This window comes from Lepisosteus oculatus, chromosome 2 (genome assembly GCF_040954835.1).
Source record: "Lepisosteus oculatus isolate fLepOcu1 chromosome 2, fLepOcu1.hap2, whole genome shotgun sequence".
NCBI lineage: Eukaryota > Metazoa > Chordata > Actinopteri > Semionotiformes > Lepisosteidae > Lepisosteus > Lepisosteus oculatus.
The window spans coordinates 17,603,786-17,626,441 of NC_090697.1; the positions used below are offsets into that span (position 1 = coordinate 17,603,786).

At 36.6% G+C, this 22,656-nt stretch overlaps 1 protein-coding gene across 8 annotated transcripts in view; it reads left to right on the plus strand.

Moving 5' to 3' along the window:
* gckr (glucokinase (hexokinase 4) regulator) overlaps positions 1–22,656 on the plus strand; it is an 80,131-nt gene that overhangs the window by 50,062 nt on the left and 7,413 nt on the right. For all 8 annotated transcript variants that reach the window (XM_069197777.1, XM_069197774.1, XM_069197780.1 and 5 more), the window contains 15 exons: positions 5,721–5,876; positions 9,622–9,690; positions 10,378–10,446; positions 10,627–10,700; positions 11,079–11,145; positions 12,348–12,401; positions 12,757–12,851; positions 13,239–13,344; positions 17,034–17,152; positions 17,671–17,769; positions 18,014–18,111; positions 18,598–18,674; positions 19,797–19,893; positions 21,141–21,238; positions 22,033–22,116. In XM_069197777.1, coding sequence (XP_069053878.1) covers positions 5,721–5,876; positions 9,622–9,690; positions 10,378–10,446; positions 10,627–10,700; positions 11,079–11,145; positions 12,348–12,401; positions 12,757–12,851; positions 13,239–13,344; positions 17,034–17,152; positions 17,671–17,769; positions 18,014–18,111; positions 18,598–18,674; positions 19,797–19,893; positions 21,141–21,238; positions 22,033–22,116 — 1,362 coding nt within the window. The remainder of the gene's footprint in view (positions 1–5,720; positions 5,877–9,621; positions 9,691–10,377; positions 10,447–10,626; positions 10,701–11,078; positions 11,146–12,347; positions 12,402–12,756; positions 12,852–13,238; positions 13,345–17,033; positions 17,153–17,670; positions 17,770–18,013; positions 18,112–18,597; positions 18,675–19,796; positions 19,894–21,140; positions 21,239–22,032; positions 22,117–22,656) is intronic.

Consider the following 22,656-nt stretch of genomic DNA (forward strand, 5'->3'; position numbering starts at 1 on the left):
ATTATGATTTGGGCTTGATTAAGGTCGCTGCCTTTCATCTAAAACCCTACTTGAATCCTTCTAAACTAAAAATCAGTGTTAGTGAGTTCTAAATAAAGAGGTATCCAGGTAACAGTGAAACGGGTGGACAGTCTGGGGAGATCGCCTGTTTTCCATGTAAATAGTTCCCTGGTTCCACACCCCTTGGTGTTTCTCTCGCTCTCTCTCAGGTCACCTGATCATTAGCTCGAAAGATTTGAGTGCTTTGTGTATATTCTAATGGTAGTGGGGGCAGGGTGTGTGGGAACAGGTTTGGTTGAAATTGCATTGGAGATCTATGTTCTTCACACCTGAAACATTTTCTCTGAAAGCATTTTCTTCGCAGTTTAACCGATCTTGTTACAGCATGTTACAGTTTACTATTATTAACCATATTAATTTTAAGTGCTTAATGTAAAATATTGTAAAAATATATTTTCATTGTTCAAATATACATTAAGTCTGACTATCATATAATAAGTTAAATACAAAACTAAAGAAAAAATAGGGTTAAATATAATTCAAAATATTTTGCTTACAATGTTAACTGTTTATGAATAATAAAATGTATTAACTAAGGAGTAGGATGGCACAGTTGTTAGTATGTTTTTTGTTTTGTTTCTTTTTCATAAATACAACAGTAGTACCTGATGTCTCAGTGGCTTTCAAAATTAAATTATGCATGCAAACCTGTGAACTAGAAAGATAACTAAGATATCCATCCATTTATAATGGTGGCGAAGTGGTTAGCATTGCTATCTTGCAGCACTGGGGCCTTAGGTTCAATTCCTGCCATCCTGTGCGTGTGGGGTTTACATGTTCTCTCTGGGTTACATGGTTTTTCTCCATATGTGTGATATTACTCCCTCTCGCACTCCAAAACATACTGGTAAGTTAATTGGTTTATGGGAAAACTGGCCCTGGTACAGTGCCTTGCGAAAGTATTCGGCCCCCTTGAACTTTTCAACCTTTTGCCACATTTCAGGCTTCAAACATAAAGATATAAATTTTTTATTTTATGTGAAGAATCACCAACAAGTGGGACACAATTGTGAAGTGGAACGAAATCTATTGGATTTTTGAAACTTTTTTAACTAATAAAAAAATGAAAAGTGGGGCGTGCAAAATTATTCGGCCCCTTTACTTTCAGTGCAGCAAACTCACTCCAGAAGTTCAGCGAGGATCTCTGAATGATCCAATGTTGTCCTAAATGACTGATGGTGATAAATAGAATCCACCTGTGTGTAATCAAGTCTCTGTATAAATGCACCTGCTCTGTGATAGTCTCAAGGTTCTGTTGAAAGCGCAGAGAGCATCATGAAGACCAAGGAACACACCAGGCAGGTCCGTAATACTGTTGTGGAGAAGTTTAAAGCCAGATTTGGATACAAAAAGATTTCCCAAGCTTCAAACATCCCAAGGAGCACTGTGCAAGCGATCATCTTGAAATGGAAGGAGTATCAGACCACTGCAAATCTACCAAGACCTGGCCGTCCCTCTAAACTTTCAGCTCAGACAAGGAGAAGACTGATCAGAGATGCAGCCAAGAGGCCCATGATCACTCTGGATGAACTGCAGAGAACTACAGCTGAGGTGGGAGAGTCTGTCCATAGGACAACAATCAGTCTTACACTGCACAAATCTGGCCTTTATGGAAGAGTGGCAAGAAGAAAGCCATTTCTCAAAGATATCCATAAAAAGTCTCGTCTAAAGTTTGCCACAAGCCACCTGGGAGACACCCCAAACATGTGGAAGAAGGTGCTCTGGTCAGATGAAACCAAAATCGAACTTTTTGGCCACAATGCAAAACGATATGTTTGGCGTAAAAGCAACACAGCTCATCACCCTCAACACACCATCCCCACTGTCAAACATGGTGGTGGCAGCATCATGGTTTGGGCCTGCTTTTCTTCAGCAGGGACAGGGAAGATGGTTAAAATTGAGGGGAAGATGGATGCAGCCAAATACAGGACCATTCTGGATGAAAACCTGTTGGAGTCTGCAAAAGACCTGAAACTGGGACGGAGATTTATCTTCCAACAAGACAATGATCCCAAACATACAGCAAAATCTACAAAGGAATGGTTCACAAATAAACGTATCCAGGTGTTTGAATGGCCAAGTCAAAGTCCAGACCTGAATCCAATCGAGAATCTGTGGAAAGAGCTGAAAACGGCTGTTCACAAACGCTCTCCATCCAACCTCACTGAGCTCGAGCTGTTTTGCAAGGAAGAATGGGCAAGAATTTCAGTCTCTCGATGTGCAAAACTGAGACATACCCCAAGCGACTTGCAGCTGTAATCGCAGCAAAAGGTGGCTCTACAAAGTATTAACGCAAGGGGGCCGAATAATTTTGCACGCCCCACTTTTCATTTTTTTATTAGTTAAAAAAGTTTCAAAAATCCAATAGATTTCGTTCCACTTCACAATTGTGTCCCACTTGTTGGTGATTCTTCACATAAAATAAAAAATTTATATCTTTATGTTTGAAGCCTGAAATGTGGCAAAAGGTTGAAAAGTTCAAGGGGGCCGAATACTTTCGCAAGGCACTGTATGTGTGTGTTTGTGTCTGTCTGTCCTGTGATGGACTGGCGCTATGTCCAGGGTGTATTCTGCCTTGTTTTCATTGCTTACTGGGATAGGCTCCAAATCCTCTGTACTGGATAAAGAGATTAGAAATGGAAGTAAAGGCACTGTGTGGATGGGACTATACACAGTGTTAGAAACCCACTATGAAATGGCAGCATCTTACTGAGAATAAAATATTTTAAAGTGCTGGCTTAAGGAAACAGCCTTTCCACCTCTCTTGCACATCAGTATCCATACCTAGTTATTTAAACAAATTGCCTCTAATTATAAACATCTTAAGATGCTGGCTCTGTGGATCCGCATCAGCTATGTTTGCCCATTCCTTCAATTCATGTGCATCCAACACACAGTTCAATGCCAGCAACTACACATAATCTAAAATACAATCCTTATTTCAGTATCTATGTAAACATATAGTCTGTTAACTTCATCATCTTCATCAAAAGTATGCCTAACCCCATTAGGAAGTGTTCTTGTTATAAGTGTATTCCTCAGCTTTCCCCAAATTATCTTCTTCTTGCCAACATCTCTAGTCTTTTATCCTGCAATAACTCAGCCAACACTTAAATCTCCAAAAGCTGCTTGTGTTAATTTCTTTAAATCACAAATATCATGTGTAAATACTGGCCATGTAATACTCTGCATTGTGGAATAATAGTTTATTTTAAAGGGAACTAGAGAAACTAAGAACTAGAGAAATCAAGAAAGGGGTTTTTTATAGAATTAATAAATGCACATCCTGTTCACTGGGGAAATTAAATCCACACTGAGCAATCTTCAATATGTTCAGAATATGACAGCAAGAATCCTATCAGGGATGCATTACACCTGTTTTCAAGTCCTTGCACTGGTTACCTATCAGATTTCGAGTCAACTTCAAAATCCTTATCCTCCTTATATACTGTCCAACAACTGTTATTATTGATCACCGAATTATTGTACTTGACATGACTTCATTCAGCCTTTCCTGAACGTCTATGACAGGCAGAGAGAGTGCTGTTTCTGGTGCAATCTTTTGCAGCTGACATTTCACTGTTTTAAACGAACAAGAAATTAGATTGCTCATAAATCACTTATTCTATATAAACACAGCGTAATTGTCCTCCGAAAATCCTCTTTTTCTTGTTCGTTTTAGAGACCTTGATCGAAACTGATTTTAGATGTCAGAAAGGATTTATTTTCTCTGTATTTCCTACATTGCTTTGTCGGGATTTTAACTTTATATCTAACTTTATATCTAGGCTCAGATTTCAACTATAAATCGTACAGTAATTAATAGCAGTAAATACTGATGTTTTGCGCTCTCTTACCACAAAAATATATGTTTTGTAGTTGGGATTAACTTTATTTCGTACGGGTAGCTACTCCGATTTGGACACCGAACAGTTAAAGATGGCGGCAAATCAGACACCCAGAGAGAGAGGGGGGGGGGCGTCTTCTCGTCTCCATAACTAAAATGCCAAATAGGAGTGGCTTAAGCGACATACACAGTCGTGTAACTGACAGTTTGAGGTAGCCTATCGTGTAAATTTCGCTTTGTTGCTGATAGGTTAAGCTTTCGAAACTCTGCCCCAAAGTCATGTGACTGATTTTTCGCCCTGTTTCGTTGGTTAAACGCAATGATCACAAGCACCACCATGGTAACTGGGATGTGTAGTTTTTAATTCCGTTTGAATTATAACTGTACGTACTGTCTTCATATTTGGCCAGGGCTTTAAAGAGAAGGCGTGCCAAAAAATGTCGGTGCCGTCGTCTCCGGTTTAAAGGTACCCCTGTGCTGGAAGAATTTGACCTCAGAACATTTGCCCAGCGTAGTTATAGTGGACATAAAAACAAGAGTTCGCTGGCATTATATCCTAGAAGACACAGACCGGCGCCAGACCGGTAAATGCTTGATGAACTAGGGATTGGACAGTTTCCAAGTGCTTGTACAATCGATGGAAATGTTCAAATAAATGTGCAAAAGAAATAAACAAAATAATCATTTATTTCTTTATCATATTGGCTAGCTAATGTCCTCTCTTTGCTAGTTAGTGGCTGTGTTTCTGCGTTGGGTAGCAACGGGTGACTGTTCTCAGGCGGAAGATGTAAACAGCTTAATTTTCGTGTTAAATAATTTTTAAAAATTAAAATTCATTCTATACAGCAATCACATATTTGGGTACCGTTTCATAAAACTTTCATGCTTAAAATGTTTAGGGAGAAATGGAAGACTGGTGTGTATTTTTTCTTTAAACTATCAAGACCAGCCATACACAGTACAGTTTATGTACATACAGTAATGTTTATGTTCCAAAATTAATATAGTTTATGACCTTCAGATGCGTTATGCTCCTCTTCTTTTTATGCTCAGCTACTAAAATTTCCCTTTAGTGGTAAAATTCCATATAAATATTCAAAACTAAGCGGATTGAAATGTGCACAGTAAAGACATTAAATGATTAAATCTTTTCACTACCAACCAATGCACCACGAGTGCCCCTGTTGGTCATTTTGGCCAGCCAATCACTTGCCCTGCGGTGCCCTATGGTGCCCTGCGGGTTGGTTACTGTACCGCGGGTTTTTACCACTCATTTTGAATGGCTGCATCTGTATATGTAATAGAAGTTCCAAAACTTCTTTTACAGCTGTTATAAGCAAGGATCAAGGAACAATGTGGTTCATTTTACTCACATATGCATTTAGATTATAATCATACAGTATGTTTGTGTGGGCAGTGTATAAAAGTGTATAGGAATTTGTGTCTGAAGTATTGGGTTTCACTCTAGGATTAGAAAAAACGTTATTTTGAAAAGAAACAAGATGACTTTCATTTATTTGTGGGATTACTTTATCTTTTTGCCTTTATTCCTTACTTCAATATGTAAAATAATTCTACATTGTGTTTAAAAAAAATCTAATTAATTCTTACATGCCACATCCCGATATCACTTCTGCAAACATCTCAGAACCTAGCATTTTCAGAACTCCATAGAAACTGGCAGCCCTTTTCTGTGATAAAATATATTTTAAATAATGCATAACCCTTTGTTTGAGGTGTAACCTTGGGAGGTAAGATTTTGTTCAATTCTGCTGTTGAATCTTCTGCTATATCATGTGTGTCTATATTACAGCTTGCTGGTTACGAAGCCTCTCTCCCACTCACTGAAAAATCAAACCCTATCACGAAAGAGATTGACAAAGCTGACCCATTGCAGATTGTCCACCTGCTAAAGCTGTGTGATGCAGAAATATTTCAAGAGAAAGGGGAGACAGTCATAAATTACCAGGTAGGATGTGTACAGCAGGTGGCAATCTTTCCTTTAGAGCAGCTGTTTTCAATCCAGGTTAATGAGTGTCTGCTGGGTTTTGTTTCAACTGGGCCCTTAATTACCAGTTCTAATTGTTGCCTATAGCCTACAGCATCTACTTACTTTTTGCATTCAGTCTTTGATTTAAAAAATGCTATAAAGTGCATTCTTTTCATAATCTAACACACAAGACTATGCAGTCCGTCATCAACTTACTAAATTAGAATTTGCTCCCTTATTTCATACTAAACAGCTCTTAGTATCAATCAATTCTGATCAATTTTGTCAAAAATTTTTATATCTTCTAATGTGAAACACAGTGGGGAAATTCAAGTTAGACTTAAGAACATATAAGAGAATAAAAATGAAAAAAGCTATTTAAGAGAGTTTCTATCAGGTGATACATCTGAAGGTCTTGTTCAGTTCTTTTTGTATGAAGCTAAGATTTGATATTCAACAACATGGCTGGGTACATTGATATAGACCACCACAAGCAATTATGTAAGGAGATAGATCTTGTTTTCAATCAGAAAAGCACTTCCCCATAGTTTCCACTGGTGTCTCCTGGTTCATGTTTCTAACTCTTGAAGATTATAGTGAAGATGACTTTGTAAATAACAATTTTGAATGAGGTTAACTTCTCTGTTCAAAAATAAAAAGATTCTTTAGGTGTCTATTCTTTAGTCATAGGATGTTCCTTTTAGCCTTCAAATACTGTATCTCCAGTTTCTCTTATTTGGGCTGATTACAGAGCAGCAATGTCTTTTTGTAATGTTGTGACTAAAATTAAATGTTCTGATGAGGTTTTAATTCTGTATTATACATTTTCAGCATAAAATCTTTTAATTTAACTTCTGTGGTTTTAACTATATACTTTATATATTTTGCTTGCCTTTTCTATTGCTTCCCTAAATTATCATGATAAGGAAAATATTTGTTGCACCATAAATCTTTTTGAAAGGTACTGTAGCTTCTTTAAGCTCAAAGTGTTTTCTATCCTATATTTAAAACTTATAATTTTGCTACTTATACTCTGCTTTTATACTACAGATCCAGCCATTCAGAATGCACAGGGGATACTGCAGTAGCTTGCAGTTCAGTGTCTGCGGCTACGGCAGAATTTTAGAAATACTCAGTTGTGGGACTGTAGTATTTTATAAAACCGCAAGGTGGAGTACTGAAAGTTTAACATGGTGTGTGGAGCATTTGGGCTGTTGCCAGAAAACACCTAATTTTGAATCCCGGTCAATGCTGAGGGACAATCTAATATTAAACTGTGTATAATTAAAAAGTAGGTATGTTTTATAAAAGCAAGATTGCTCAGCTGGATATATAAAAAAGAGTTTATTATTATACTGTAGCTTGTGAACGTGATGTGATATGCCTCTTTCGGGTTTAATTCCACATAGTAAATTTTCACAACGGAAAATAAAAAACAGTAGTATATATTGTACTTCATAAAAGTTATAATGTTTTATCCTTTTCTTAATACCACTTGATAGTAATATTAATATGGAATCATGTAACTAAGCAGCTAAAATATCACAAGTGGATGTTTTGGAAACAGTTTGACATTTGTTTTTTATATACCTTCATTGTCCTTATAGTGGTAATGGAAAATGGAAAGCTCATGGACCGTAATGCAGCGTGCTACACCCAGGCAGTTCAAAGCCCGATCAAAGCATTAGTTTTGGTTTGTTTCTTACATAGCCGAATATATAAAAATAGTCCACTATTATAGCATGTTGTGAACACGATGCACCTTTTTCAGGTTTATATCCGAATTGAGAAAATTTCTTAATGTCTTAATCCACATTTTAGCAGATATTAGGCCTACCCACCAAACCCATTGCACTATGGGGGTCACTTGGAAATATAGCTGAAATGAGCAACTTACATTTTTTTTAAGTAATCATGGATGAACGAGTCAAAGAAAAAATAAAACATGTTTACAAAGAAAGTGGACTACGGTAATACTACCAACTATATAAATATGTTATATTTAGATCCTTCAATTAATTTTGTTATTAATTTCTTTATTTGTGCGATTCCATATTATATTCCCTATTAAGCGGATACTAAAAAATACAATTTTTTCCTTAAAAATGACAACAGCAAGTATTCATAGAAAAGGTTAAAACATTATAGCTTTTTACAAAGTATATAAACTTAATATTATCAAAATAGACAGTAAGTGACTGAGTTAAAGTGAAGTGAAGTGGACTACTGTTGTGTACTTTTTATGTAAGCTACCACTACTGGCCATATAAAGTGTGTCATATATTTATATTCATAAATTAATGTTTGTTTATGACAATATGATATTCAGAGATGTTATGCTCCTGTTATTTTTATGCTCAGTTACCAAAATGTCCCTTTAGTTGTAAAATGTCATATTCATATTCCATATTAAGCGGATTTAAACATGCACAGTAGAGAGATTAAATGAAGCAATCATTTCACTTACAGCTAATGCACCACAAGTGCCACCTGTCAATCATCTTTGTCCACTGAATCATGTATCGCGGTCGCCTGTAGCTCAAAACCCCTGGTACAGGGTTTTAACCATGCATTTGAATGACTACATCTATAGGTGCTGAATTTTGAATTTGTCCATCTTTTTAAATTTATTTTGCTCCTGCAGTGTTTACTAAGTTTTCAATTGTGTTATCATTTTTTAACTTGACTAGCTAGGAAAATCCAAATATGCCATATCTTATGCACTGTCTGAATCTATTATTGTTGCCATTTGTTCAAACATGTTTAATAAGACATGCTCTAAATGTTTAGGTCTAATCATCAGCTTTATACTCTCACATGTAAAAAAGTTGTTTTTAACTGTTTTGTAATTACCTGCTTGGATTTTGTTTCTTTTTTTGGATAGGTGCTACTTTTTCAATTTTCCAGTGACTGGGTATTACTTCTGTCCAGAGTCACTGGTGAAACAGTTCTGTTGTTGGTCTGTGAATAACATCCAGCATTTTTATACAATTGGAAAAAATCCATTCAGCCCTGCAGATTAGTTTTTAAGAGCTCCTAATATTTCTAGTACATCTTCTATGTTGATAAACCTTTGCCCCTCTTTGGCTTGAAATATTTTATTACCTCCTTGGTCTACTCCTGTGTGAAGTATGTATTTAGTTAGCAGATTCTGTATGTAGCAGATTTATGTTTGTTTCTGCAGATAACAATTAACACATCTGATATAAATATATAGTGTGCAAAACAGTAATTAAGCATGACAAGCCAGAGAAGACTGAGGTAAAAAAGACTTGAGATGCTCACCTAAGACTGTAACAACTGAAAAGCATACAGTATATACTGTATGTTTCAGAGAAGAACAATAATAACAGATAATACAAAAGAAATGAAGCACAAATAGTTTGGTGTGAAAGTAATTTTAAAAAACACTTAAAGTACTGTATGAATATGTATGAATAAATCTTCAATCATGGCATATTTGGTGTGTTTCAAAATCATGCCTCTACTATACATACTGACATTGTTTTTATTAAATCCAAAATATTCTTAATCTGTTTCCTTAAAGTGTAAGACAAAAGCTACAAATGTATTTGTTTTACCCTACATTTTGTTTAAGACAGGTGACAATATTAATTTAATGAAAATATCTTTGTGTGCTGTTTTACTACACATTATAGTATGAATTCACCTGTTGTTTTTATGGTTCATTTTCACGTCCTGTTTCTTGAATGTGTGTTAACAGAGACTCTACAGTGAATCTGTACTCCAGACATTAATTGATGTTGCCAAGAAGATGGAAGATATTTTGAAGGTGTCAGTAATTCCTTTTTATTTTTTTGGATCAAATGGCAAATAACACTGTTAACCAAATCACTGCTGATTTTCATTTGTAGAAATGAACAGTACAAGGAAAGTACTGTAAAAGCTTTATCATAATTGAAGGAGCCCCATGGGTTTGCTGGACTAGTGACTAGTAAAGAAGACGTTGTTGATTTGTAACAGGTTGATATACACTATGTTGAGCAAAAGTGCATTTTTTCTCAAAACATTGAACTTATTTTACTCATAAAAGTCTTCAGTTTGAGCATTGAGAAGTTTTGATGAAAAGTATACGCTTAAATACTCTTTTGAATTCAACAAAATGTGATATCATGCTATGGAGGTGAAAATCTGGGCATGGCACATTATTTTTTATAACTCAAATTGCTGCATTTTTAGCAGAATTGTAGACCACTGAAAATCACTCAGTGGCTCTTAAGGACATTTCTCAATTGTCTACAGAATATTCGTCTACAATACAGAACATAGAAAATAGGAGCATTTTTTATTTTTTATTTTATCTATAGATCAAATGTAATTGTTTTTCATATGGATGTGCCTATGATAAAGAATGATAAGAAAATATGGATTAGACTTGAATTTAGAGTACATTAAATGTCATCTCTGTTATACATAAGTGTATAATGTACGCATTCTAATGACAGATTTATGTTCTCAGGATCCAGAACACAGTCTGGTTGTCTTAAGTGGTTGTGGAACATCTGGAAGACTTGCATATTTGCTTGTGGTAAAGGGTTTCTTTTGTTTATTTCATCAGTATGATTTTAAGCTTTGCCAGTTACTGTAGTTAAAAAATATAATGTAAATAAAGTGAACATTTTGTATTTCTCTTTTAATTACCTACTATATGTACTATATTTGATCTAATTATGTATTGTATTACGGTATGTTTTTTTCTTCTATTCAGACCTCATTCAACAGGTTGTTAAAAGGGTTGCAGAAGAAGCACAACTATGACTACATCATTGCTGGGGGAGACAAGTAAGTATACTGTAGCTCAAAACCATACAGTATATTGAGAAATGTAATGAAGTGCTTGTGCACATCTTCGTTATACAGTATCACCTCTGAGGTCTATTGCAACCTGATTCACTTACTATACTCAACAAACCCTTCTTCTTTGTACTTTTGTTTTCCTTGAAAGTCTGCAATTACTGCTTTGTTAAATGTGTTTTTTTCCTGTTTGTAAATATTTTTCACATATACTTTTAGTTAGGTATATGTGACTTTTGTGACCATCCGTGAGTTCACTACCAAATGGTTATATTGCAAGAAGCAAGTATCTGATGTATTTTTAGTATTAAACTTAACATTTTATAGCTGCATTTTGTTTTATTCAGGTATCTTATTTTATTTTAGAGCCCTTTTGACCTCTCAGGAAGCTCCTGAAGACAACCCTTATCTGGGAGCTGAGGAACTAGAAAAGGTGAGTCTGATCAGCGTACAAAAGGGCAGAATCAAGTAAATACCTTTTAAGTATTTAAATCCCATTATTTGGCTTGTTGAATTGTAATATTTGTTATTCTGTATCGTATGTGATTAAGAGGTTAGTTTTTTCTGAACTACATTTCCCAGGAACCAATGGAGAAAAACCTGTCATTCTCTGTCACTGGACCAGGTCTTGGACTTCTTGTCAGGGAGCTTGCTTGACATACACAATAAGGACAGCCAACAATATCAACAAAAAAATAAATGATCTGCATCATGTCCAGCAGTCATGAACTCCTGCAATCCCATTGCTTTTATGCACATTTGTACTGTATGATTCCAGGCTATGATTTTGACTAGAGATGCTACCAGCTTGTTTTGTGTCTGTTCCTCTTGCAAAACATTTTGTTAGTAATGATGTTCCTTTACTTTTACTTTTGTTAATGAGAAAAAAATATAAAATTGATGTTTTAATATTCACTCTTCCCATACTAATGATTCAATTCCACAGACTGGTATCTCTTCCAAATTTGGCACTGATGTTTCAAGGTAAAATAAATCTGTCCTCTTTCGGACTCCATAAACCATTTCGTCAAGCTTGACATTGAAACATCCCCAAGTTTCATCATCTGAATGTAGAGTAGGGTTCAGAAAGTACATAGATATGTTGGTTCCCTTCTATCTTGAAATGATGATTCATGAACCATCCATTGATTCCAACAAGACGGTTTATGATGGTTAATGGTTGATGATTTGTAATGAAACTAGAGGAATTCAATATTTTTCCTCTGATTTTCCCTTCCAGAAGAAAGTATGGCCTCCTCTATGTCCTTCCCTGCCTCTCTTGTTTCACTCTGGGCAGTGATGCTGATGTCATATCTCCAGAGTTCCTGGGCCACAAACAGGCATTCTGGCCTGTCATTGCTTGGCCAGTCCTTGTGAATCCATTTGTCTTCTGCCCATTCTACCATTGAAGATTTGGTTACTAGAGCCCTAAGGGTAATTCCGACAGACATTCATGATAACCAAAGCACTTGCCCTTGTAGTTCTGAACCTACTTTACTCATTGCACATGTTCTGAGACAAGGATGAAGGATAGAACATTGGAACCTTGCAAGCATTGTATTGAGAAGCTAAACATCACTGCAGAATTACCACTATGTATTCCTTTATATTAATAAGTATTTTCTTTATTCATAGGTGTGTGCAGGAAAGAAGCAAGTGCTCTTCATTGGGATATCATGTGGTTTATCGGTAGGAACTGTTATATATTTATGTATGTATTTTCTTATATTCTTAAAGTTGGGATATATTATTCAAAATTTAGTAATTACAAATATGAAGTAGATATATATATAAGAATAAGTAACAAGTAATAGGTTTATTCCATGCTGAAAACAGAAGAAAGAAAACACACCGTTTTGGCTGTGGAGCCTTCTTTAGGTGTGAGTATAAGTATATTCCTATTTTGTCACATAGCAAAAAAAGGTGTATTAGTATGTAACAGTTGTCTACTTTTTTATTCTTTTTTACTTGTTCTACTCTAGTTATTTCTTATTTCTTTTTAATACCTTTCACAATGCTGTGTTTTTACTTTTTCAATCTAAAGGCTCCTTTTATTGCTGGACAGTTAGATTTCTGTATGAACAATCTAAATGTCTTCACACCTGTGTTGGTTGGATTTAATCCTACGAACATGGCAAGGTAAGACTACATTATCCCAGTACGTTATTTGCAGCTTTGAACAAGGAATAGTATTGGATTTATAAATAATTAAAAATACATCCACAGTGTCCAATGTAAAAAATGGTTTGGTTTCCTCAGCTTAAATAATTTAAGCTATACTCAGCAATTGATATATCCAGGAATGAAAGCTGTTTTCTCAAAAACTGAAATGTTCTGTCCTATATTGTATGTCAACTCCATAATTTTCCTTTTCTTTCAGGTAAAGCTGTTTGGCAAGGTAAAGTAACTGCTCTAGAAATAATAATCTGAGCAGTTGCATAACAAACACAATTTGTATTTTCTCATTCCTGATATTCCTGGCCTTTTTTGAATGCAAGTGCTCTCAATTTCTTTCTTGTAATATAGGAATGAAATCATTGAGGGTTGGCATCTGACATTCTACCAGGTAGCTGAGAGGATGCAGGAGCTGCAGAAGAACTATAGAGCCTTCATATTGAACCCTGCTGTTGGAGTAGGTGTTCTTTGAGTCATCTTAATAGTCATGCATTAACATATTGCTTTTAATTTTCATTTACTGCGATTCACATGAAAAGCTGCTGTTCTTCTAAATTGAATATGGAACAGGACCATAAACTAAATGAAGCTTTACCATGTAAATAGGTCTGGAATTGAAACAAACAGTAGAATGGTAATCATTGCAGATTATACCAGAGAATACCATATTATTGATTGACTGGTAATTAACACTAATGATATACTTAGAGAGCTACCTCTCCACCTGGGCTTTTGCACTTCACTATGAAAATTGACTTATTTCACCTGATAGGCAACAGTGAACTATGCAAGATTAATGAAGATAAAATATGTACACCATAAGTTTCCAGAGAAATGCCACAAGGGGATGATGGCGCGGTGGAAGGGATTCAAATTACTATGTTCAGTGTTATGCTAGAATCATTATTATCAGTTATACTGTACATATTTGAGTAGAAGTAGGTGAGGTTAGGGTTTCACCTTCTCCTGGACTTTATTTAAAACACCGTTTCAGTATTTGGCTCCCCACTAATTAAGATCGAGAAGAGAAGACATTAACATTAGAAAATAGTAGTGTTTCACCCGGGAACTCAGGGCGTTCCCATGAGCGTTCACCAAATAAAGGCCCCGTGAGAATGCTCCCGGCCATCTCTCTTGTCCAGCTTCAATCCACAGTATCTATCAGGCAGCAAGTGCCTGAATGATCGGCCTGTTTAAGGCCTGCACTAGAGCGATGCTCCAACATTGAGCTCCCTAGAGCCCTGAGGCCAGTGGCTATACTCTGTTCTCCCAGACCACAAGCATTAGTTCACAACAGCTTCAATCTATTAGTGTTTCACTTAATTTCTGCACTGACAGCCCTCCACCAGCTCAACCCGCTACCTCGCTACCTTCACACAAGACGGCCCTCAAACAGTTTTTTTGGCAGCCCTTCTCTCTCCAAGACTGTCAGCCTGCCTGTCTGCTGATCTCTCATCACTAGCTGGGTCAGTCTTGCTGTGAGGTTGTGGGTTCAAATCCGATTTCTAGTCACTGCTGCTGTACCCCTTGAATTAGGTACTTTACGTCTATTGCTTCAGAGCACCCAGTTGTATACTGTATGTGGCAGCCAGGATTGCCTGGAGGTTAATCCAATGGCCCAGAGTCTAGGGGAGGAAGGATTGACAGTCACATGCTATATTGTTAACTTAACACAGCAAAAAACAGGATGATTTCTGACCTGGTAAGCTTCTTGGTGTGGACTTTACCATTTTATTGTAGGGATGCATCGAGGTAATTAACAAATTAGCACAAGTGCAATTAAAACAATCCTGATTACAAGTCCTGTTCTGACAGTTTGGCTTTTCTGGAGCATAATGGCCACCTTAACATAAATATGTACCTTATATATGTACATATAGTATATACTGTATATTTAAACACCTACTGTACACTGAGGACTTGTTTGATTATCATTTGAAATGCTAAAGCACGAATAAAGAGCTAATGGTGCAGTACTGAACAGAAAATACATAATTATATTCTGTTTTTTATTTGATTGATTACAGATTAAATTAAATGACTTTAGAACTTTGTGGTTTATAATATTTCTAACCCACTGAGCAAGCTCACATCAACAGAAAAGTCACCTACAACCTCACAATCACGGCTTCTGCTTGCTTTTGCTCTCATCTGATTTCTTCTGATTTACTTCACAGTTGTGTGATGGAGCCCAAAATCTTTCAATCCCCTGAGACTTATGTATGCAGTTTTCCACATGTGAAGATTTAAGATACTATATTTAAATGCATGAAAACATAAATATGCAGAATCTGAGCTTAGGTTCAGTGATAAGTGATTTTTGCCTCATTAAAATTAATGCCCAGATTACATAAATAGACAGTTACAAAACTGCCACAGTGTTTTAGTTTTCTTTATTGGGACATTGTTGTCATGTTACAAGCTTGTAATCGACAATTGTAGATTCTAGCGGTTATCTACAATTTCAAGGTTGTAGAACATCAGACCACCACAGTGGTCAGCCCACATCAGAAAGATTTGAAGCAAAATAATTTAAAATTCAACTTTAAAATGAATCATATTGAATTGATTTTAACTTAATACATCTGTGCTGCAATCTTGATTAATTGTCAGAGGGTGGTTCAGATGTTTCTGGGAAACATTATCAGGCGGATAAAGTGTCACAATAGCAATTTGCTGCTGCAGACAACTATCAGGGGTCATTTTATACCAGTGTGAAGTGCTGGGGTGTGGTTAGGGTGCATTGACAGATTGCCATGGAGGTAAATTATCAAGGATCAGCTCTTTTATTGTGAATTGCTGGGGACTGTCTGTGAATCACATCTACCTGTATAGGGCTAGTAAAGGAAATGTACAGTATATTTGTACTGTGTATATCTGTCACGCCCTCTGCAGCCAGAGGGCGCTCCTTCTCTGTCCTGTCCCTAGTTTCCAGTCTGCTGTCCTTCCTGTCCCTCTCTTTCCCTTGGGCTATATATTTCCGGGTCTTGCACTCTGTCCTCGCTCAGCATTGACGTTCGGATGTCCTGAGACCCGCCTAGCACCAGGGCGCCCCACGTCCGCTCCCTGAGGGCATAGGTTTCTATACGGCATTCCTGAACTCTTTGCACTAATAAACTCTTGTGCCCGGGCCTTTTTCCCATCTCGCCGCTACGCATATGGGTCTTTTTCCGCTCTCCTACTCCCCACGGTTAGTCCCTTTGGACGTCCGTGACAGAATGCTGAGCCACTTACTGACCCTGCAAGCGGCACTTTTTGTCTTGCGGCAGTTTTTTTTCTTTTGCTCTGGGCTATTTCTTTTAATTATTATTAGTCGGTTCCTCTATTCTAATCGCTGGATATCACTCCGATCTTCCGTGCCTGTGAGTGGGTCCTGCACCTGGCTTTCCTCGGGTAGATCACTCCGGTATCAGTGATTGAATGTTGAGTTGGCTCTCCCATCCTGATTGCTGGATATCACTCCGGGCATCCGTGTCTGTGAGTGGACTGCGGTCTGGCTTTCCTCGGGTTGTCCACTCCGATATCAGCGTCAGCTTGGTGAGTTCTGCCATTCCTCCATTCTTTTCGCTGGATATCACTCCGGGCATCTGTGTCTGTGAACGGACTTCGGTCTGGTTTTCCTCAGGTTGACCACTCCGATATCAGCGTTAGAATGTGAACGTGCCCATTGCCCAGTCTGCGGTATTTTTCCCCGGGGTTTTTGTGTTTTTTTGCCTTTTGTTTTGATTTTTTTCTTCCTGGTTTCCTGTTTTTGGTTTCTATCGGTTTTGTGTGGTTTGTCTCCCTGGTCTTTCCCAGGTTTTTGTCTGTTGTGTTTGTGCTTGTGTACTTTTTATTTTAAGTCTCTGGAGCTCTACTCGACCCCCCCTTCCTCCACCCAATAAAGGTTAATACCCCGGAGGAGGGGGTAGCTCTCAGCCGTGGACTACCGGAGGTTTCCTTTCAGTTAAATGAGTTTTTTCCTCCCACCGGTGCTGGGCAGCTCATTCATTTGTATGGGCGTCAGGAGCCGCCCATGAAGGGGGGGGGTACTGTCACGCCCTCTGCAGCCAGAGAGCGCTTCTTCTCTGTCCTGTACCTAGTTTCCGGTCTGCTGTCCTTCCTGTCCCTGTCAATATCTAATGCATATTTTTTTCTCTTTGTTAGCCTGAAGCCATCACTGGCTCTTCCCGCATGAAAGCTGGGAGTGCAACAAAAATAATGTTAGAAATTCTTTTCCTAGCAGCCCACAGAGCTGCTTTTAGCAACAAAGAAATCACAGCTAAGTCAGTATATTCACCATCATTATATTATTATTATTATTGTCGTTGTTGTCACTGTTGTTATGTGGAATGCTTTTATGAGTACACTTTACATTGTTCATTAAAGATGTAGTGGTCTTACCCACATTCACAGCATTAAATCATCATATGCAATGATACTGTATATGTGTCCACAATAGCAGAAACATTTTATTATATCATTTAATGCACAGCTAAGTCAGTTTATTCATTATTATTATTATTATTATTATTATTATTATTATTATTATTATTATTATTATTATTGTCGTTGTTGTCATTGTTGTTGTTATGTGGAACGTTTTTATGAGTGCACTTTACATTGTTCATTAAAGATGTAGTAGTCTAAAACATCATATGCAATGATACAGTATATGTGTCCACAATAACAGAACAATGTTATTATATCATTAAATGCTATGTTAAATGTTAAAAAACTGATCATTCCATTGTGTAAGTTTTGGTGTTGTAGGTGGGGGTTGATTGTTCTTTGTATCTTACAGTGGTATTTTGGATTGTCTGCAAGCTTATGAAAGAGTCCATAAAGTCACTTACTCTCAGAGTAAAAAGATTTCTGTATTAGTAAATCAAGTTGGAGAAAGGTAGGACGTCTATCTTTTTTCATTTTATTGTTGCTTTGCTATGCATCATTTATAGATCACTGTAATTGAATACAAAGTGATATATTTATACTGTATATTAGACACACCTATTGAGGTAGAAACATTTTATTGTAGATAATATTCTTCAATTATATCAGCTACAGACCCACCGTGTGCTTACTATTGTTTTCCGTCAAATTAGAAACATCAGTTCTAAATCTTTATTTCCTATTTTTTGTAATAGCTTGCAGAAAGGGGGACATGTATATTACATTGGTTGGCAAACTTTAGGAGTAATGGGGATCATTGATGCCAGTGAATGTCCACCCACTTTTGGAGCAGGTAACAAAAGTTTCCCTTTTTTTATAGATCCATGCTCTAATTTGATGGGCCTGAGAGCAAAGCACATCACACCTAGTCAAATAATTTTAAATGGGTTCATTTCAGTATAATTCAAGAACATAAAGAAATACCCTGTGCCAATATCTCAGTCCACTAAGGTGTACACAGTATAAAGTGATAAATGATCAAACTTGCTGGCATTATTGAAAATTTTGAAGAAAGCTTAGCGAAGTATTAAATGCTTGGCCAGTTCAACCTCAGAAAAGGTCCCAAAATGCCTTTGTCTGCTTCAAAAATGTTCATTTTAACCGAATAGTTAAACCGAATAATACCGAATAGAGTATTCCTAAATTATCAGAATCATACAAGCTTTTAGTTTAAACAAGGGCTACTGTAACATATAATGTTACTTGAGTGATAATATGAAGCTCTTTGACATGTAAGGGCAAGTCAACTAATGGATTTATTACATTTTGATCATTATAGATGTTGGTGATGTTCGTGGATTTATCAACAATGGATATAAAGAAATGGACAACAAAGAAGGGAACATTGCATCACTTGTAAGTTGCTGAAGCTTCAAACATAAAGCATGTCATAGTGCCATTCTCTTTTTATTCAAAAATTGTTTGAACAATGAGTAAATGTTATACAGTACATATTACAGGTCTTTATGTAAGACCTGAAAGTCAGTTTGTGCATTCCTCCCAGACTGTAAAACAGATGCTAGAAAATGAAGTCACGGGGAGATGGAACATGTTTCATAGCTTCTCAAAGAGCACGTCTTGATAAAGCAGGATGCCATTTCATTATTAAAGAGACACCAAATAACCCTTACTTGTATGCAGAGGAAGATGAACCCTGTTGAATAAAATTGCTCAAGGCAAACTGAGAGATGTCCCAATAAAGTATTGTTGCAATTCACCAGCCTGCATGCTGATATATGACAGTTACCTGTATGTGTACAGAATTCACAAAGTAACTACTTTGTTGCAATGTATAACTCCAAAGAAATTAGATTTATTTTCAGTTATTTTACCTTTATAAGTTATAATGATTGAAAGATCCCTGCTTCAGGCATGTGACATTTTAACTCTTATCTAAGAATATTGCTATTTCTGATTGTTTTAATACTGTGCTTGTTATTTGATGGTAGCAGGGAAGTTTAAGTTAATTTTAAGTTATATTTTTAGCTGACAGTGATCAAGACCGTTCCCAAAAATCTGCCTTCACCTGGCTCAGTGCACTGAGGTAGAGTACAGACAGCGTTTCCATGTCTTTCTGACAAACAATTTCTCCTAAAACGTGCGGGGTGCCTGCACTCTTGCCGTGAAATTAGTAAGAGATGCACATCTTTTTCCTGCTTTTCCTCTGCACTCTCCTTGCAACATGTCAAATGGAGAGGGGCTGTGCACATCTCAATGTCTACTGGGTCATTGCCAGAAAATCCTGTTTTAAATCAACTGCTGATTCCAAATCAGGAGGGATTATACGGTAACAGTCAGTCATTGCAAGAAATGCAAAGCTTAAAGTTGCTGATGAATGATGTCCATCAAAAATGGTTGCTAAAGTATTTTAAAATATAAGCATATTCATACTGTCTATTAAATACACAATTCACAGTATGCTGAACTGTATTTTACTATGTTTAACACTATTATACTATTTATCTAATCTATTTTTAGGGCCCAGAGTTCTGTATTGCCCATGATGATTTTGTGAGGAACATTCTGCCGCATGTTAATGACAATGACACAGTTCTTTTCCTTTTTACACTGGATGGTAGGTAATTGTTTAAATAAATTATTATTACTTTTTTTAAATTTCGTGTATTTGTTTAGCCCTGTGAAGGACTGGCATCCCTTCTGGGGTGTCCCCTGCCTTTCTCCCACTGCTTGCTGGGATGGGCTCCAGCACTGACCCTGAACTGGAAGAAACAGTTAGAAAAAGGATGGATGTACAGTATTCTCTTTTTTTTTAAATGATATGTTAAGTGGAAAATTATGCCAGGTATAGGTCAACAAAACTATCCATAGAATGTGATTTGTCTGTCTGTCTATGCATCTAGAAATCTTTTTAAAATTAAAAGCTTCAAGACAAACAACATAATATGATGTATCCACTAATATCTGATTGGTGAGTTACAGCTTGTGAAATATCTAAAATATCCTGGCTAAAATATCCTGGTATAATTTAAAAAAGTCAAAAACTCAGATCTAACAAAAACTCAGATCTAACAAGGTTCCAAATATTCAAAGCAAACACAAAGTAGAACAGATTCATGCCCATGCTTTATAACAGTGTTCTTAGTAGTTCAGGTGGGTAGCTCCGTCAGCATGCGTAGGATATTTGGCACAGAAAGGCAAAGCTGTTGACAAGAACAGAACTAGTAATAAGTTTATTCCATGCTGAAAAGAGAAGAAAGAAAACACTACGTTTTGGCTGTGGAGCCTGCTCCGAAGAAGGCTCCACAGCTGAAACGTTGTGTTTTCTTTCTTCTCTTTTCAGCATGGAATAAACTTATTACTAGTTCTGTTCTTGTCAACAGCATTGCCTTTCTGTGCCAAATATCCTGATTGCGTGTAGATACCATGTTTGAGTGTTCTGTACTTTCAGTTTACATTTCATCCAGCCACAAAAGTGGCAGAGAAGTCCCTCAGGTGCTACTTGGCTACTTCGAATCTTTGTATTTTTGCATGGAGTTCCACCATGAGACCCAGATTCGTGAGGTCAACTTCAAATAGCAGTCCTGGAGACTTTGCTTTCTGATGTAAAATTGTTGAAGGTTCTCTGTTTTTGTCCATGCAAAAACTTAGCAACACAGATCATTCGTTTTAGACATACAGTACAGTATACTGTAACTTTAATTTTATTTTTAAATTTCAATTTAAGTAGAGTAGCATTTATTTAGCTAAACCTACGACTAAATATATATTTTTATATCAAGGGTATAATTTTAGGAGACACCTGTATATGGACATACATATATAAATATTAAGTTCCTAATTTGTTTGAATTGATTACTTTAGATGACCTCTCTGAAATTGATAAGCTGGCGACCCAGATAAGCGCAAACACCTCAAATCTTCATGCAGTTGCCCATTCAACTGCTGGACACTATGTTCCTGTAGGTAATTCTTAACATTTACTTATCTTCCTTTGTTCCACTGAGGTAAAATGTTCAATTAGGTTGGTGGGATCACATTGCTCCACCTGTAGTGGCACATACCTGAGTGTACTGTAGGTCACAGGTTCAAGACTGAGCTATGTCACTGTGACTGAGATTCCCCAAGTGTGGGTACACAATTTCCAATGTACTGCAGAGAGAAGAGTGAAATTAGATAACCTGGGTTCTCTTGACTCTCAGTGACACCTGCAGCCTCCTGGACATCTGTATCTAAGGGTGTTGGACTTAATCCCTGTCCCTGGGCCGTGTAAGAAATGAGGAGCTCAAAGATACTTCTTCATTGTTGCCAGAGTCCCTTGACTGAGAGCTGGGTCATACAATACACCCAATTGGCTCACACAAACGTGTGTGGGGATAACAAAAATATTTGGAGTTTCTCCTTTTGAAGTTAATTATATTAAAGAAACAGCTTCTTTAAATACATCAGTGGTACAAGTTCATTATAATGCTGACAATTTCAATTATGATACAGCAGTATGTACAGAAAGGTTTCTCATCAATAGATGAATAAGTGGACTATTCCAATAATAATAATAATAATAATAATAATAATAATAATAATAATAATAATAATAATAATTGATATTGTGATTAATATTTACATAGAGTATAATATATTACGTTTATTACATAAACCATTTCCTTATTATTATGTTGATACTGCTGTGGTTAACAATAATAAAATGGTCAAACATTTAACAAATGAAATTTCTTAAATTTTGTTTTCATTTCAGGAGAATGTTAAAAAATCATTTGCATCCATTATAAGCATCACATGGCCCATTGTATTCTCTGAATATGAAGGTTGTTTTGTACAGGTAAAATACTCAAACTTTTTGTTCCACATTTACAATAACTATAAGATTCTTTCAGCAATCTTTTTTTCCATATGAATCATTCACAGTAAGCATGAATAGTAAGTAATGGCAGAGAGGCCAGAATTCAGGAAAGGCTTTTTTAAGTCTCATCTGCTTTACAATCTAGGTCTGTCTCATTCCAGTAGATGGCAGTAAAACTAGAAACCAGATGAGTTTTAACCAGCATCAGGCAACCTCCCTGATCACAGAGCAGGAGATACAAGACAAACTCCAAACTGTCAGACCATGGAAGGCCTGTGGCCAAGATGGAATCAACAACAAGATTCTAGAGATACAGCAGCTCCGAGCTGCAGCAAGACTTGCTCAACACTTCAATCTTTCGTTGAGGCCTGGAATTAAGGACTAATTGCCCCCAACCATAAAAGTGATGACAAACTTGACCCTAATAATTGCTGGTGTTACTGTGTCAACAGCAACAAATGGCAGGTATTCTGCAGTATCATGAATGCTCTAACATTGGCATTCCTTACCAAGAGCAAT